The 17,640-nt window shown below is 32.2% G+C and overlaps 1 protein-coding gene across 2 annotated transcripts in view; it reads right to left on the minus strand.

Moving 5' to 3' along the window:
- The window catches only part of LOC128863772 (stathmin), a 60,368-nt gene that overhangs the window by 4,349 nt on the left and 38,379 nt on the right, over positions 1–17,640 (minus strand). Inside the window, exons 2-5 of one of the 2 annotated variants that reach the window (XM_054103110.1) lie at positions 1,760–1,929; positions 1,501–1,686; positions 1,269–1,415; positions 384–527 (exon numbers count right to left, since the gene is read on the minus strand). In XM_054103110.1, coding sequence (XP_053959085.1) covers positions 384–527; positions 1,269–1,415; positions 1,501–1,686; positions 1,760–1,929 — 647 coding nt within the window. The remainder of the gene's footprint in view (positions 1–383; positions 528–1,268; positions 1,416–1,500; positions 1,687–1,759; positions 1,930–17,640) is intronic. The other variant, XM_054103111.1, reaches the window with a different exon arrangement.

A 17,640-nucleotide genomic window follows, 5' to 3' on the forward strand; every position in this document is an offset into this window, starting at 1 on the left:
TTGTTTTTTTTTATTTTTTTTCCTTATAAATTCGGTTTCACTGCAATCATGAAATTATGCTGTAAAAAACATTACATTAAACAAAACAATCAACCGATTTCGTGAATACCCTTAATAAGTTCTTAGTTACTTAGTTTAAAACTAAAACATTATAGCATATAAAACCGCCGCTAAAAACATCAAACAAGCACACAGAAACAGCAAATTAAGAATATAAAAGATTTCAAATGTTAAATAAAAAAGTTAGAAAGCTATTAAACGATTAAGCAAATATCCAAATTTAAACTAAGCCTCGGGAATAAGAAACAAATTTTGTTTTAATGCACAAACAGTGTTGATGAGATACGAGTAATTACAAAATGAGAGACAGTGGTGACACCTACAAGTTTTTGAACTTTATCAATTTTCTTTTGTATCTCCTTTTCGCGATTTTGCTCGGCAGTGTACAATTTATTTTCAATAATGCGGGTCTTCTCCTCGAGTTTTTGTGTTTCCAATTCGTCGATTTGATTTTTTTTGTTTGTGTTCTACAATGAATACATACAAATGCAGTCAGTCAGTAATTAAGAAATGCATGAGCACAAGTTATTAATTTTTTTTTTGTTTTTTTTCAATTTAACATAAACAAATTGGTTAGTATTGCAAAGCAAAACATAAAGGCAGAGAAGTGGTTGCAAGTAAGAATCATTTTAAATGGATTGCATGGATGTTAGTAGCAGACGAGAAATTTGCTGGACAATTTTTATTTTTTTATTTTTTTGTTTTTGTGTATGTTTGTAGTTGGCAGAAAATGTATTAGTTAATTTTAATGTAATAGGCAGAGATTTTATTTTAAATGCAGGATTTCTTAAAACGGATTATTTTTATTGTATTTAGAGTCATCCAAGCTCTGGGCAACATGCCAGTGCAGTGTGGTTGAATGTGCAATTCAAGTTATTTATGGGTTTCTTCTCATACAAAATAAGCTCAACTAATGGTATACAAAATAAAAAAATAAGAAACTAAAACTTCTAAACTTACATAGTTCTTTACAAATTTTAAAAATTCAAACAACTCTGTACATTACTTCTATTGAATGGTAAAAAAGCTGTAACTTTTTGAATGATCAAATTTTTTGAATCAAGTTTGAATGCGATTATGGCATGTGGGTGGGTGGTGGTGGTGGTGATGGTGGTGAGAGAGAGTGAATGTTAGTACGAAAATGAATTGTGAGTTGGAAATCTTTCGAAACATTGTTAGAGCAAAAGAAAAAAGTCGCATTTGCTTACATGTTCCTTAAGACGTTCGAGCATCTTTTTGATGTTCTCATCTCGCAAAGTCTGAGCTGTCTTCAATTTCTCTTCAATGGCCTCTTTCTCAATGGATTTCTGCTGTTCCAATTGTTCGCGTGTCTTCTCAATTTCCTGTGAGTGAATCTGCACAGACAATGAGAACAACAACAATAATAGCGTAAAAAAAAAGAAAAACAAAAAAATGTTATAATAATGTCATGCTGCTCACCTTCAATTTCTCTTTCATGTCGCTAATAATGGCTTCACGCTTCTCAACATGTTGCTCAATTTTGGTCTCCAACTTTTCCTTGGTCTGATTGATGAACTCATTGGTGATTTCATCCTTTTTGCGTGTGGCTTCTTCGATTTTCGATAGTTTGTAGGATAAATCAGCCATTTTCTTTTGCTCCAAAGACTGCAAATAAAAAAAAAATAAAAAATATAGTTTTTATATAATTAATTAAAAAAAAAAATGAAAGTGAACTTACAACACGTCGCTCTTCGGCAGCTTTCAGCTTTTGCTCGATTTCCTCGGCTGACACATTTTTACCTGGTGTCACTGGACGCTTGGGCACCACCACATTGGGTGCTGGCTCGGCTAGGATTACTTCATAGCTGAGACCGCCACGCGATTTCTCCTGGCAGCGAATTTCAGTGGCTGTAAAGAAGAAAGAGAAAACGATAAATATAAAATTTAATTTTTTTAATTAATTTTTTAGTTTAATTAAATTTTAATTTTAACATTTTGAAAAATAAGGCGAGGTAAAATAATTCACAATTGATTGAGTTGCGTTTGCTTCTCGTGCATGGAGTCTGTCTCACATGCAGGCTCAATGAGAGGGAGAAGGGCAAAAATTGTAATTTGCGATTCTATATCAAGTATTTTGGACATTCTCGTACATTTTTCTGAAAATTGGTTTACTTGTAGGCTTGAGTATAATAGGAAATAAAATTAAAAAATTTATAATTAAATTTATTCCATGTTGAATACTTTCAATACATTTTAACATAAAGAAATTAAAATTTTTTAGGTTAAAATATACTTAAAAAAATTGTTTTGGAAAATTTGTTATGTTTTTGAGAACATTTTTTAGGAAACATTCTTTTTTGTCATTTTTGTGAACCTCCAAATAACTATTTTTTTTTATTATAAAAATCTAGTCCATTTTAATCCCACTTAGTTCATATGCTAGAAATGGAACTTGAGAAATGGGAATTTTAATGTTAAAGCATTCCATTATACGAATATGCGATGATGATGAATTCCACTGCGCTTTGGATGTTTGCTACCCAAAATATTTATACTTAAGGGTGCCGTAGCTTCAGGGCTTACTTAGATCCGCAAAGGACGTAAAGGTCAAGCTCCAGCTGGTACCAATAAGGATCCATTGGTCTGTGTGATCGCTTTCAATCAGCCAGGGTAACATAACTCAACTAAGGGTACCATTAGAGGTCGATGTCACTCTCCAGGTGGAGCGTAATGTTTTCAAAATAAAGAGTAAATTGAATAAAAAGTAGTATAATCGGTGTAGAAAATTTTGTTGCAATAGGCGCTTACACCCTATTTGGTATTTTACCGAGCTCCTCCTTCTATTTGAGGCGTGCGCTTTGATGTTGTTGCACAGATAGAGGGACCTACAGTTTTAAGCCGACTCTGAACGTCAGACCTTTTTGTATGAGGAGCTTTTTCATCACAGAAATACACTCGAAGGATTGCCATTGCCTGCAGGCGACCTCTATTAGAAAAAACGTCTATCATTTGGTGTTTCTTGGAGGGAGATTCGAATCCGGGCGCTTTCGAAGAGTAGTCACGCAACAACGGTTGAAGAGTTCATAGAGCCTTCAATTTTGATCATAGATTTTTAGAAACCAATTTCAAGACCAACCTTGATTTAATTTGGTGAAATAACGAATGACTTTGCCTACAATAGACAAAAAAATCCAGAACATTTTCATGCCTCTTAGGTCATACGAGTATGCTTGAAATGGAACTTCAAAAATTGGAAATTGCGTTTTGACTACCAAAAATATTTATTTTTAAGAGAATTAAACTTAAGGGATTTTACTTATACCCGCAAAGAGCGCGGCCTTATTACAAGAAATCTGCTACAAAGAAACGTAAAGGTCAAGCTCCATCTGGACCAATAGGTCTATGTGATGGCTTTCAGGTTAACCTAACCTAACTTAAGGGTACCGTAGAAATTAAAAAAAAAAAAAAAACCGGTGTCACTCTCCAGGTGGTGCGTACTATTTTCAGAATAATAAGTAGTTTATAATTGGCGCTTTGGCTACCACAAATATTTATTCTTAAGGCCATCGTAGAAACTAAAAAAAAATAAATTTTTTGTTTTGCTTTAAAGTTGTCCTGATATCCTAAAAGTTATATACTCAAAGAATTATGATTGGAGAAAGTTTCTAAATACTTCTATTTTGAATTTTGGAGCAGGTTATCTTAATCCCATGAGTACTGTAGTGAAAACATTGAACACGTTGTTCTTAAAACTATAGTTTTCAAGTCAGCCTGAGTCAAAACTTGAACAAATCTTGACCGATGGACTTGAAATTTTAAATAAAGGATTTTATAAAAGACGCGTCTAGATGTTGTTCTAAACAGAGAGGCTGCAGATGGACAAAACTGATGTTACCTGTCATGTCCGACCGACTGTCGCAGTTCCTCCTGTCACTAAGCAGTGGGGACTGTAGGCAGCTGGTTGGACTGATGACAAGCCACTTTATATGGGCAAAGCACATGGAAAAGGTGGGCATCTCGGACAGTGCACTCTGCCCAGCATGTGGAGAGGAGGATGAGACGGCGGACTACTTTCTGTGCGTTTGCCCGGCCTTCGCTCAATTCAGGCTGGAGGTCTTTAGCACTGATGTGTTAAGAAGCGACCACCTTGGCTCCTTGGCACCACAAGATCTACTCAGATTTCTGCAGTACAATGGACGGAATTGTGTGTTCCAAAAAACAAAAATTATAAATTCTTTCAGGTTTCAATATTTTTATTTAAAATACGGTTCTTGACAATTATATGTGAATAATGACATCATTTAAATGCACATCAAAAGCACGTCTACAGGTGAAATCCGCCAAACAGTCGATTCATGAATGCCTAATTGTATAGAACGTCGAAATATCGATGTTGAAGGTTGTTCAGCGCTGCAGCAGCAATATTCTTACCAGAAAGTGCAGTGTTTGGTCAGCGAGACATTTTTCTATCCTCGACAGAACCAGTTTCTTGCAATTTTTTCACCAACCTTTCAATTTTTGATTCACTCGGATGATTCATTTCCACCAAAAAACAATCACGAATTTTGCGATATGTTGTTCTTGAAGATCGACCATTTTCATAATAAGTTTCAATAATTTTAAAGCGTAGTTGTATCGTGTAAAATTTTTGAACTTAACAAATGTCAAAGATGATATAAGGTAGTAGTCTGGGCAAATACTCATTTTTTATAGATATTTTTTAGGAATTTTCTTTTAAGAAAAAAAAAGCGATCGTTTTGATTTTATAGTATTATATTATTGAATACAAATAGTACACAAAACATTTTTTTTACATATTTTTTTGAACTAGTGTGGCTCCAAAGTAAGAGTCTCAAAAAAAAGATAGGTGGCTTGTCGAAAGGATTTTGGCTCTTCAGGACATCTGAAACGAAAAGTTTAAACTGATTTTTATTCTGTAGGCTTGTCATTCTGGCCCGTGTTACAATGAGAAATTTTTTTTGAAAAATATCAAAATGGCGGGTTTTTGAAAAAAAGGTATGTTTACGGGTGGAAATCAGTCTGTTAGGGCTGAAAAGAACACCTGCCAGAATGACAAGTCTACAGAATAATAATCAGTACCGTCTAGGAATTATTCACTACTACATTTACTGATGTCACTTTTGAAAGACCATTTATATATTCTCAATTACATTCTGCACTAAAGTGCAGTTGGATTTTTTCGAAATATTTCAAGTTTTTTTTTTTAATAATTTTCGGATGATATTTTTATGAAAATTTGGTCCTTTTGTTTTTAAAAACGTGCGGTTTTTGAAAAATCTATACATAAAAAATTTTTTACTTCTATGGCCTTTAAATAATCGAAAAAAAGATTTGTTCCCCATAAATTAAAAATGTGCTTTTGGCGCAGCCGTGCGCTCTCCAAAATAGCCTTCACCGCTGTGCAGCCGACATTTCTTTTATATTATTTAAAAAAATATATTATGATTTGTACAGTTTATGACAGGTAAAACCAACTACTTATTTTAGAATTGTGATTTATTTAATTGTCGCGCTGAAAAAACCTTCGAAAATATGTTTATTTTTTCCGGCGCTACACAGGCCCAACCTTTCAATGCATATTGGTATGCTTCCCACTTTTTTCACTTTTGCATGTGCACACTATTTTATTATTATTTCATTTCAATGCCTCCAGAGTAATTATGGAAATAAATGTATTGGAAAAAGTATTCTTGCCATGCCACAAATTATTATATACGTATGCACATATATAAATTGTTTTTTATTGTTTTTCGTTTTAGTTGCTTTAGCTGGTTTTTATGAAATTCCTTTTCATGGGGAAATATATTTTGCTGAAGTTTATTTTAGTGATGAGGCTCTATGAAAAGTTTGTGGCTAAAAAGTGCACGTTTTTTAGTGAGGGCATAGATGCATTTCTCTTCCATGAGCATACACCTGTATATGTATATGTGTGTGTGTACTGGATTGCAACACTTAAAATGTATGCAATATTAAAATGGCACAGCAGGTGTGAAAACATTCTTACTTTAAAAGTTTTTGTGTGCACTTTTGCTTGCTGCACATGCTTTTAGTTGATATTCACAGAAAATAGCTATGTATGTACGCACAGCAGAATTTGATTTATAACGCGATTATTGCGGAATTTTTTAAGGTTCCACACGCTTTATGAAATGGTACAATAAATTACTTCCGAATATTCCAGCTGTGTTTTTTGTTTTTCAACTTCCTTTTTTCAAATGCTTTGAGTTAGAAAAAAATTAAGCTATACAGAGAAACAGCTGCTACAGTGTTTTTCATTTCACATAACACAAGCGGAACCCACAAAATGACTAATGGTGCTCACACTCACCAACGTAAACGTACGCCCGTATCAGCTGACACGATGAAACTAATGAGAGCCACATGTAAATGAATTCTCATCACCCTTCCGTTCCGTAGTATCGTAGGATTTTTGATACAATTTTTATATTTTTTTTTTAATTTGAACAGGTCGAGCCAAGGAGCACCAAGAGATTTGGTGGCTCCTAAAACACTCAGGCTAAAAAGCCCATTGTATTTAGAGCTCTTGAAAAAGGGTAGATAGTCAAGGAGGGAAGGAGAAAAGTATCAGAGAAAGAGATAGGAAAGAATAGAGACAGCGATAAAGGTAGTTGGTCCTGTAAGAATTTTCCAGATTCCGTTACCGTTTTTCTTCTAGCGCTTCTATTTAAAACACGCTTAAGATACGTGGGACTGCCACAGTTTGATGGATTGAAAGATATTGCAGCAGTAGGTTGCAAATCTCTTTTTAAATTCGCAACAGAAATAGGCACCATGCGGGCGGACTATTTCAAAACACATAACGGTCTACCAGTTTAACCTAACCCGGTGATGTGGCAGTCGAAGTGGCTCACACAATTTTGTTTTTCACCATAGCTAATGGCCAACAAGCCTGGTAATTTATCATTCTTGGGAGTTACTTTTACAAATTTCAAGCAATGGCGATACAATTTTGGTAAGAATGGTAATCACAGATGTGGCAATTTCTTCTTCTTTCATACCGTTACAACTCGGGATGCGTCAAAGCTTCCTTCAAAATGCGCCTCCAAAGCGATCTATCTTGAGCTGTTGCTTCGTAGTTACGAATTTCCAGCTTCTTAAGATCGTGCTCCACTGCATTTATCCAACGGTTCCTTGGTCTGCCTTTGGCTCTCACGTCCATTAGCTTTCCTGTCAAGGCTTTCTTCACGGTACAGTCAACAGGCATACGGATGACCTAGCCATCTTATGCGCTACGCTTTAACAAAACGCACAGCTGTCTCGTTCTGAGTTAGATCGTTCCGTTCCGAATTCAATCGGATTCTATAGGTACCATCATCCATTCTTATTGAGCCAGATATTTTTCTTAAAATTTTTCTTTCCATGCGAGCAATCTGAGCACAATCATCAACCTTAAGAGTCCATACTTCACAACCATATGTTAGGATTGGTCGAATAAGAGTCTTGTACATAGTGAACTTTGTAGCTTTAGACAAAAGTCGGGACTTAAACAAGTTAAGGTGGGCGTAATACGCTTTGTTGGCGGCGTTGATGCGATCCCTGACGGCGGGAGTTGAACCACCGCCTCATGCGAACATAACTCCTAGGTACTTAAAATACTGCACTGCTTCAAAAGTATAGGCTCCCACATGGAAATTTGTGCAGGCCGCCTCGATTTCAACAGATATTTGGTTTTGCCCTCGTTTACAAAAAGGCCAATATCGTTCGCAAAAAAAAACAAAAAAAAAAATAAAAAAACAGAACTCGAATCAGTTGGCGTAGAGCGTCTCCGTTCCGTTGTTCCGCGAGCTTTTTGATCAAGGTAATACTAACGGAAATAGTTAACTTACTGATATGTACTGCAGTATCCTGTATATATCTTCGTATATACTTATCCAATCGATGACATGACTGTCTAATTTACAGAATCAACGAGCGTTCGCACGAGTAAGTTTCAAATGACAGCGTCTTAATCTGTGTCAGCAACTTCGATTTCACTTAGTTCCAATTCGTATGAAACCTTTTGAAAAGCAATAAAAATAGAGATACTTGATTTTTTGTTTGAACGCCACTGAAAGCTGATTCAAGCTCCGCAAAAAATGTTTAAATTTAACGATGATTTTCCCTTTCCTATTTTGCTTCATGTAAAACCAGTCACATATGCCCGCCTTAAGCGTTTTTCGTATTTAATGCAGCAGAAAACGCATTGAAGATATTTCATTGTTAAGCAGGTGTAAATACCAGCCACAACCGCACTCCCACGTACAAAATTTAACCAATGCAATTGCTCGCATTCCTCCAACAACAATACATATACATACATACATATTTATATATAAATGTAAGGATTACATCCTAAAAGAGTCTGCATACCCTGATGAGAATATTTATTGAAAATTTTGTTTTATTTGCCTTTAAGGTACTTGACCACCTTGGAAAGCTAAAAAGTACAACATATTCAATAATTTTTTTTTCATGTTCTGTATAATATATTAAAATAAATTTTTTTTTTAATTTTTATTTAGAGCTTATATAATACAAAAAAAAATTGATTTATTAAAATTTCTTTTTTTAACATATATCCAGGAGGCGCCAAAGTCGAGGCCTGAAGAAAATCATGTCTTGCGGCGGACAGTTAATCTTAGAAATGGTAATTCTAAAACAAAAGAGAGAAACAAAATTTTCAAAAGGAAGGTTCCTTGCGTGAGAATTTACCACAAACTGACAAAAAAAAAAATAATAAAAAAATGGCGGATGTTTGAAAAAAAGTTAAGAAAACACCCCTGTTTTTCACAATGTTATGCTTAAAAAGCAATACTTTATTAACTTTTTTTTGCAAAATGTGGTAAATTGGCATACAAAACATCTTAACAAATAAAACAAGACCAAAATCATTAAAATCGGCTAAGCAGTTTCGGAGCTAAAGTGTCCGCCATTCGAAAAAAAGTAATTTCTGGAAAAACGCGTTTAAAGTTAAAACTTGCTATTTTCTTTCAGCTGAGTCAGCAAGTAATGAGTGCAGGATGCGCCTGCACATTTTCACTGATTTCACTTTGTTAGAATTCGAATTTAAAAAAACAGTTTCAGGTGATGATTTTTAAAAGTATAAGGATTGAAAAAATGTAAAAAAAAAAAATTTAATTTTTTGAAACTTATAAGGTGGTCAAGTAGCTTAAGCTTATAGGTCTAGGTTGAAAATGGTGTGAGTATATTGGCGCAGTTAGACTCACGAAAAAAATAATAACAAATTAAAAATAAAATTAAATAAATTAAAAATAAAATAAAATAAAAAAGAAAAAACAAGTGTGAGCAAACTATCTACAGTGAATACTTCATTGGAAATTCAGCAAGCCGTAAATTAGAATTTCCTACAGGGTGAATGAATTCCATAGCACCATAAAAGAAGAACGGACACAAAAGGTGCGCTTTGTGGCGTTATGAGTCCAGTCGAGCGTGTAAAAATGCTTACAACTCCGACAGGTTTGGGTAGAGAAAGGTGGGAAATAACTGAATCGAAACCAGAAAATGTTTGTATGAGTATTTTAACCTTGGCCATGTCATGCTTTAACCTTCAAGCGTTTTTTGTGTCAATTTGACTGGGGATTTTGGCTCAATGTGAAAATCGTATACGCACTCTTAGTATTGCCGTTAATTTTAGCCAACAGATGTCACTCTATAGCTCTACAGGCTCTACAGTAATAATTTAAATAATAAAAGTTATGAGTTTACATTCTAGAATCACATTTTTAAATTTTGTAACTTCCATTCTGTAGATGTACAAGGTGAATTCCAAAATAAACAAGACTGGCGTCATAAACATGTTTTTGATGGCGCCATCTTTTTAATGAGTTTGTGCTTTGGAAGTTACATCCCTAGTTGACTTCCAGTGAAAGCTTGGTGGCATTCGGTTCAGTGGAAACGAAGTTATTGCGTTTAAAGTGTCAGTATGTTTGTGTCATCGATGCCCATCCCTACGCTCTCAAAACCTCTTATTGTCCTTACAGCCGCACGAATGAAAAAATTAAATAAAATAAAAAAAAAAAGTATTCACACCTTTGCCAAGGGATTATGACATAAAATGCCTGCGGCAGTCTCGTAAGCACAAGACCTCATGCGTACGAGTATTTTATTGTGGTCAATGAAATAGCAAAAATATTGGCACTAAAAGCAAAAAAAAGTGTTGAATCAGCGAACGAAAAGCTGGAGAGAACTCCAAAAGACTGGAGGAAAAAATTTCATAGTTAAAAGGAACAACTAAAGTAAGAAATATTGAAGGTACGGCGACATAAAAAGAGAGCGGAAGATATGAACTTGAAACCAATGATGACAAAAAAGTCTAGTGATTAAGGATATATGTATGTGCATATGTGTGCGTGGCTGAGTGGCACAATAGGCAAAAAGTGTAAGGACATAAAGCATCTTCGCCTGCTGTTGCTTGTGTTTAAGTTTAAGCTTCTGGGCGTAAATGAAGTGGAAAATTATTTGGCGAGTGGAACAAAAAAAGAGCCAACAACAAGGACAGCAAGCAAGCAGGTGAGATTTTATTTTTGTGTTTGTTGTCAACACAATACTGTGTTTGCTTTCTAAGGACTTTTTTGTGAAAGACTTGCTTGACACTTTGTATTGCTGGTTATTGAGTTAAGCCGCAAGTTAGTTGCATATATCGGTGTTTTTTGAGCATGCACAGCATATAGTTTTGCATATACATAAGTACATTAGGGTGGCTCAGCAAAATTTCAATTCACTTTAATTTGTAAAAAAATTTTAATTTATTTTTATTTGTAAAAAAATTTTAATTTATTTTTATTTATAAAGAAATGTTAACTAGTTTAACTTATAAAAAATGTTTAACAAATTAAATTATTGAAAAAAAAATATTTACAAATTTTATTTTTATTTATTTATTGTAAAAATAAAATTTTATTTATTATTATATTTATTTATTTTATTATTATACTTAATTTTATTTATATAAATTTTTTATTTTATGTTTAAAAATAAATAAAAAATTATGAAATACAATTATTAAGTAAAAAATAAATAAATAAAATTAAATATAAAAATAAAATAAATAAATAAAACAGTATTGAAATAAAATAATGAAAAAAAAATTATTAAAAAAAAAACAAAAAAAAAAGATTTTAAATAGTACATAAAATAAGTTAAACATAATAAAAGAGTTTAAGTTTAAAATGCCTGCATAAAAATGTTTAAACATTTTATCAATGCAAGCAAAATAAAGAGATTTTCGTAGATAATTTGTTTTATTACTAGAAATATAATACTTAATTTTATTTCTAAAAAACTTTTATTTTATGTTTGAAAATAAATAAATAAATACATTTTTTATAAATAAAATTAAATATAATAATAAAATAAATTAAAAATAAATATTATTATTATTAGAAGGCCATTACGCACTGCGACCAGAGCTGATCTATTGTGAAAGGCCTATTTTGTAACCCTAGAGTTTTAGGCTTTTTAGAAATTTTAGCACAGTTTTGGGTTTGTTGTTCCAAAGATTGCATGGAGATACTACGATACCACCAAGGTGGTGAAGTCTTTGTCTGCCCAACGCAGGACATTCGCAAAGCACATGTTCTGAGCTTTCTATGTCCATTTTGCAAAAGCGGTAGACATTGGTCTCGGATAGACCAATATTGTTTAGATGGTACCTCAGGCTGCAGTGACCTGTAAGGTATCCGGTTAAAAGACACAGATCTACTCTGTTTAGTGAGAGAAGTTTGTCAGATATTCCTTTGTTGGGACTTAGGAATAGTTTGGCTTGACGCTGACCGGCACAGTTTAGCCAGTGTGCGGTAAGTTTTCTTTCCTCCCATTTCCTAAGGAATTCATTAATGTGGCCTTTTGTCAGTCCACAGAAAGGCTCAGGACCAGTAAGTTGCATATTTGCTCCTTGTTTTGCAAGGTCGTCAGCCATTTCATTTCCCTCATGTCCTTCATGTCCCGGAATCCAACATAGTGTTACTGTGTTGAGGTGTTACAATTTAGAGGTGATGGTTGTTGATAGAAGGGCTTTTAAAGCCGCTTGGCTATCTGAAAGTATGTAGATGTGAGTACCTCTCATTTTCCTTCTAAGGCATTCTCTCACACATATTTCAATGGCATGTATTTCTGCCTGGAATATTGTTGGGTAGGATCCCATCGGAATCGATTTTTTGAATTTGGGCCCATTGATTCCTGCCCTTGTTCTACCATTTTCCAATTTGGACCCATCAGTAAACCATAGCTGGGAGCCAGGTTTGAAAGTGATAGAGTTAGTTCTCCAGTCTCTTCGTTCATTGATTATAACTTGGAAGTTTAAAAATAAATAAGTATAATAATTAATAAAATAAAAAAAAATAGTAAAAAAATAAAAAAAAGATTTTATAAAAAAAATTATACAAATTTTTTTATAAATAAAATTAGTTAAAAATAATAAAAGAGAGTTTAAGTTTATGTTTAAACATTTTATCAATGGAAGCAAAATAATGAGATTTTCGTAGATAATTTGTTTTATTATTATACTTAATTTTATTTATAAAAAAAATTATTTTATATTTGAAAATAAATAAATAAATGTTTTATAAGCAAAATTAAATATCATAATATATTGTAATAAAATAAGTATAGTAATAAAATAAATAAAAAATAAAAAATAGTAAAAAAATAAAAAAAAGATTTTATAAAAAAATTAAACAAATTAGTTAAAAATAATAAAAGGTCTGCATAAGAGCGTTTAAAAACTTTATCAACGGAATAATAAAATAGTAAAAAAAAAATGTATAAAAAATATATATAAAAAAAATTATAAAATAAATACCAATTTTTTTATAAATAAAAATATTTAAACATAGTAATTAAGTTTAAAATACTTGCATAAAAATGTTTAAAAATTTTATCAACGAAATAACAAAATAATAAAAAAAAATTTAAATTAAAAACAATTTATAGAAAAAAAAATTTATAAAAAAATATATAAAAAAAATTATAAAAAAATAAATGCAGATTTTTTTAGAAATAAAATTAGTTAAACATAATAATTAAGTTTAAAATATCTGCATAAAAATGTTTAAAAGTTTTATCAACGAAATAATAAAAAAAAAATTAAAATAAAAAAAAATGTATAAAAAAATATTTTATAAAAACATATATAAAAAAAATTATAAAAAAATAAATCCAAATTTTTTTAGAAATAAAATTAGTTAAACATAATAATTAAGTTTAAAATATCTGCATAAAAATGCTTAAAAATTTTTTCAACGAAATAATGAAATAATAAAAAAAATTAAAATAAAAAAATTATAAAAAAATAAGTGCAAATTTTTTTAGAAATAAAATTAGTTAAACACAATAAGTAAGTTTAGAGTATCTGTATAAAAATATTTAAAAATTTTATCAACGAAATAATAAAATAATAAAAAAAATTGAAATAAAAAAAATGTATAAAAAAATATTTTATAAAAAAATATATATATAAAATTATAAAAAAATAAATGAAAAATTTTTTAGAAATAAAATTAGTTAAACATAATAACTAAGTTTAAAATATCTGCATAAAAATGTTTAAAAATTTTACCAACGGAAGCAAAATAATGAGATTTTTGAAAATTTTAATATTTTGACGAAATATTCTGGCTGAAGCCTTAAAACGTAATAAATTGTATAACTCCAATGGAAAAATAGTACCAATTTTTATTTTGTATTTTAAATTTTTTTTAAATGGACAGCGGTGCACCCTAATATATTTAAATACATACAAATATTTAGGTATTTTAACAACCGTACGTGCCAGCAAATTATCCTTAAAGCAGTTCATGTCTCTTCGGCGACAACAACAGAATAATAACTAAACAGCAGCACCTGCCCGCATGCCACTTACCGACGCATACGAAAGAGTATGAACACTTGGAAAGCAAATACCCAATTTCTGTGGCTTATTTGTTGGGAATCCTGCTTGCAGCATCTCCGCTCCAAACACGAATAAACACAAATAGTATGCACATACAGACTTATGCGGTTATTTGCTCTGTACTGGCTGGCACTCGTAACATAATTTGCCTCCATTATTTGCTGTCAATCAATTTTTCGTAGCCGCTTCTGAGTGTTTCGACACTATTGATAAATAAAATTGATGATGTTGTGCTAAAATAGCGATAAATTACTTGCATACCCGCAGGCGTAAGTACATACGGGTGTGTGTATATAGTATACAATTTGTGTGTGGGGAGGTGTGTAATCAGGTTATGTGGGTAGGTGCAAAGCAGTTGCTTTGTAAGCATTTATTGCTATCTGTTTGGTCAATTAGTTGGCACATAAAAATTAAAACTAAGGATTTGTCCTTTCGTGAGGGTTGACTGTCACGAACGACGATCCAATTTGTGGTTCATCTGAGTTGAATGGCCAAGAGACAAGGTCAAGAAAAAGGTAAAAGGACGAGAGATTTCGAAAGATATTAGATAAAATTAGTAACTGTAGAGGGAAAAATTTAATGAAAGCCGATTGCCTATTGATAGAAAGCCGACTAATGCCCAAGCCTGAAGGGTAGAAGGCTTAAACTTAGCCTCGTGAAAGTAGGCTAGCTGCTGAACGATCCGGATTTAAATCTGACCAAGAATTGTCACTATAGCAGCATTTCGCAAGCAATTGATTGTTAATCACAACAACCAGCGCAGATGTTGCGATGATGGCATCTGTTTACTTGAGCTCTTTAACAATTTTCAAAAGTCATTTGAGAATTGATAATGCTGATTTTTTTTTCAAACAAGTTAATTTTTAAAAATAGTTTATTTTTTTTGGAAAATTTCGAGTTTTTGTTACTTTATTTGGTATGCCATTTCTGAAAAACGCTCATTTCAGGTTGTAGTTTGGTCAAATACTTATTTTTTATAGATATTTTTTAGGAATTTTTGTTTTAAGAATCGTTTTCATTTTAAAGTATGCTATTATTGACATCAAATAGTATACAAAAACAATTTTGACATATTTTTTTGTAGTAGGGTGGCACCAAAGTAAGCATCTTAAAAAAAAGATAGGTGACTTATCAACAGGATTTTGGCTCTTCAGGACATTTGAAACGAAACTGATTGTTATTCTGTAGGCTTGTCATTCTGACATTGTGACAATGGGAAATTGTTTTTGAAAAATAAGCAAATGGCGGACTTTTGAAAAAAGTCGCGGTTACGAGTTACTTGTTCCATTCAATCAATTCAATATGTTTATTACTTTTTCCAATAAATCTAAAAAATAAATCTAAATGAGTTCAATAAGCAAAAATGCAACGTAAACGATCGCCATTTGACTTCAATTCTTGCAAGAGCTGTATTTTTGAGGCACGTAAGCCAAAATCCTTACGTAAAATTTTTCACATAACTGAAGGACAAAGGCCGACGACGAATCGACATTTCGGCGTTTTCTTCAACACTTCGCTTTATGAATTTCGCGAAGTTTTTCAAAGTAAATTTCTACAATTTAGAAGGGTTGCCCGGCGTTAAACATTTCATGATGATTTGCCAAATCCTACTGAACAGAAACGTCAACACAGTTTGCCATTCGCAGTTGCCAACACACAGGTATCCATATCGAAAGTTCTTATGCAGCTAAAAAAGCACTCGATATTAATTTTTTGGTTTCAAAATTTTCTAGGTTTACTTTTTATTACACTCAAGACTTAAATTAATGAATTTTCAGAATTTCAAAATTTACGACACTGTGAAAAATACTGGGATCACTTGACTTGGAATCGCTCAATATAAAGATTTTTCCAATCCTCGAAACAATTCTAAAAATGATCTTCAAACTCAAGCTCATTCTCAGAGCTTCGTAGCATTGGCACGACTCATTATTGAAATTATTAGTTCAATTGTACATTAAATTTCTGGAGAGTAAGTTGAGGGTAAAACCGACACATTCCTCCTCTAATAGAAGTACTCTGAATTGGTGAAATCATAAATAAAATTTGGAATTCTTGAAAAATTCGAAAATTTATAATTTTTCTTTGAATTTTTAATTTTTTCTTAATTTTCAAGAAATTTTGTGGTATTTTTTAGCAAACATTTTCTCTTGAAACTAAATTTACCATAAAAAATATACGAAATTTTGAATTTTTTCTTAGTTTTCGCGAAATTTGTGTGCCACGTATTTTTTTACCAAAAATATTCTCTTCAAACTAAATTTACCAGAAAATATATACCTTCCATGATTTCCCTACGTTTCCATTTCCATACCTTTCATATAGAAATTTTAATGAGAACTTGAAAAATTCGAAAATTTCTAATTTCTCGGAGCCCACTTGACGAATATTGAGTTTTCCCTTAATTTTCAAGAAATTTGTGTGCCATATATTTTTTTAGCAAATTTTTTTTATTTTAATTAAATTGACTACAAAATACATATATACCTTCCATGATATCCTTACATTTACATTTCCATACCTTTCATCAATATATTTTACTGAAAAATTTTGGAAATCAAGAAAAATTTGTAGTTTTTCTGCGCATACTTGACGAATTTTGAGTTTTTCTTAATTTTCAATAAATTGAAACACTTAAAACTAAATTCACCACAAAATATATACCTTCCGTAATATCGCTACATTTCCATACCTTTACTGGAAATTAAGAAAATTACATCCTACTCGCAGCAAATTACCGGCCATTTACATTATTTTCCACCATTCTTTCATTTTGATTTCATTGCACCGTTCTACTCTTTTGACGTTGGCATAACCATACACATTCGTATGTAAATACATACGTACTGTACACAACTTGGCTTGAGCATCTGAGTGCGCACTCAACGTTTAGTGGTACATTGTATCCTGCCTTATCGCAGCAAGTGCGGTCGCCGGCTCACATGAAGCTATCGTAAATATTTATTTAAGCTAAAAATGCGCATTTAACACTATTCGCAATTTACTTAAGTGGCTTTTAGTCATCATCAACATTCTCGCATCGCACGCAACCCACCCACCTTTGTTCTCCTGGAAAATTACTAATAAATATATCTATATGTATCACAACAACTGTCCAACATAATAGTGCGTACACTCTTATTCCCCTACGTACACACTATTGAAACACCTTTTCTCGCACTCTATTGCCAGTCATATGCCAGCCAGCCAGCCTCTTTAGCATAATTTCTACTCCTCTATTCCTTGCTTACTGCTGGCCATTCGACTTGTTTATGCAACAGGCAGGCTTGGTTTACTCTACTCAATTTAGCAATGAGACGCTTTTAATTCTCTACACTTTAGTCTTTGTTCTCTTCTCATTTCACATTCTCCACGTGAACAAGTATTCATCCATTAGCGTAGGGGTGGTAGTAGTAGTGGTGTTATGGGAGTGTCGGCTCAATTTTGTTAGCTCGGATGAAAAGCCATTAAAAGTAGTTAAGTGCTAATATTGTAACCACTGCTATAGAGCAAATGATGATGGCTGCACTTACATACATAAATGCGTGCAAGGGAAAAATTATGTGGTTTATTGTAATTGTAGCGCTGATGCAATAGGAAGTGATTAAATGGAGATTTCATGGCATACGAAATGAAAGTTTGTTTAGCTAAGTCGTTAAACTCAACTTCGATAAATATTTTGAGCAGTG

The sequence above is a fragment of the Anastrepha ludens genome, chromosome 5 (genome assembly GCF_028408465.1).
Source record: "Anastrepha ludens isolate Willacy chromosome 5, idAnaLude1.1, whole genome shotgun sequence".
In the NCBI taxonomy this organism is placed as follows: Eukaryota; Metazoa; Arthropoda; class Insecta; order Diptera; family Tephritidae; genus Anastrepha; species Anastrepha ludens.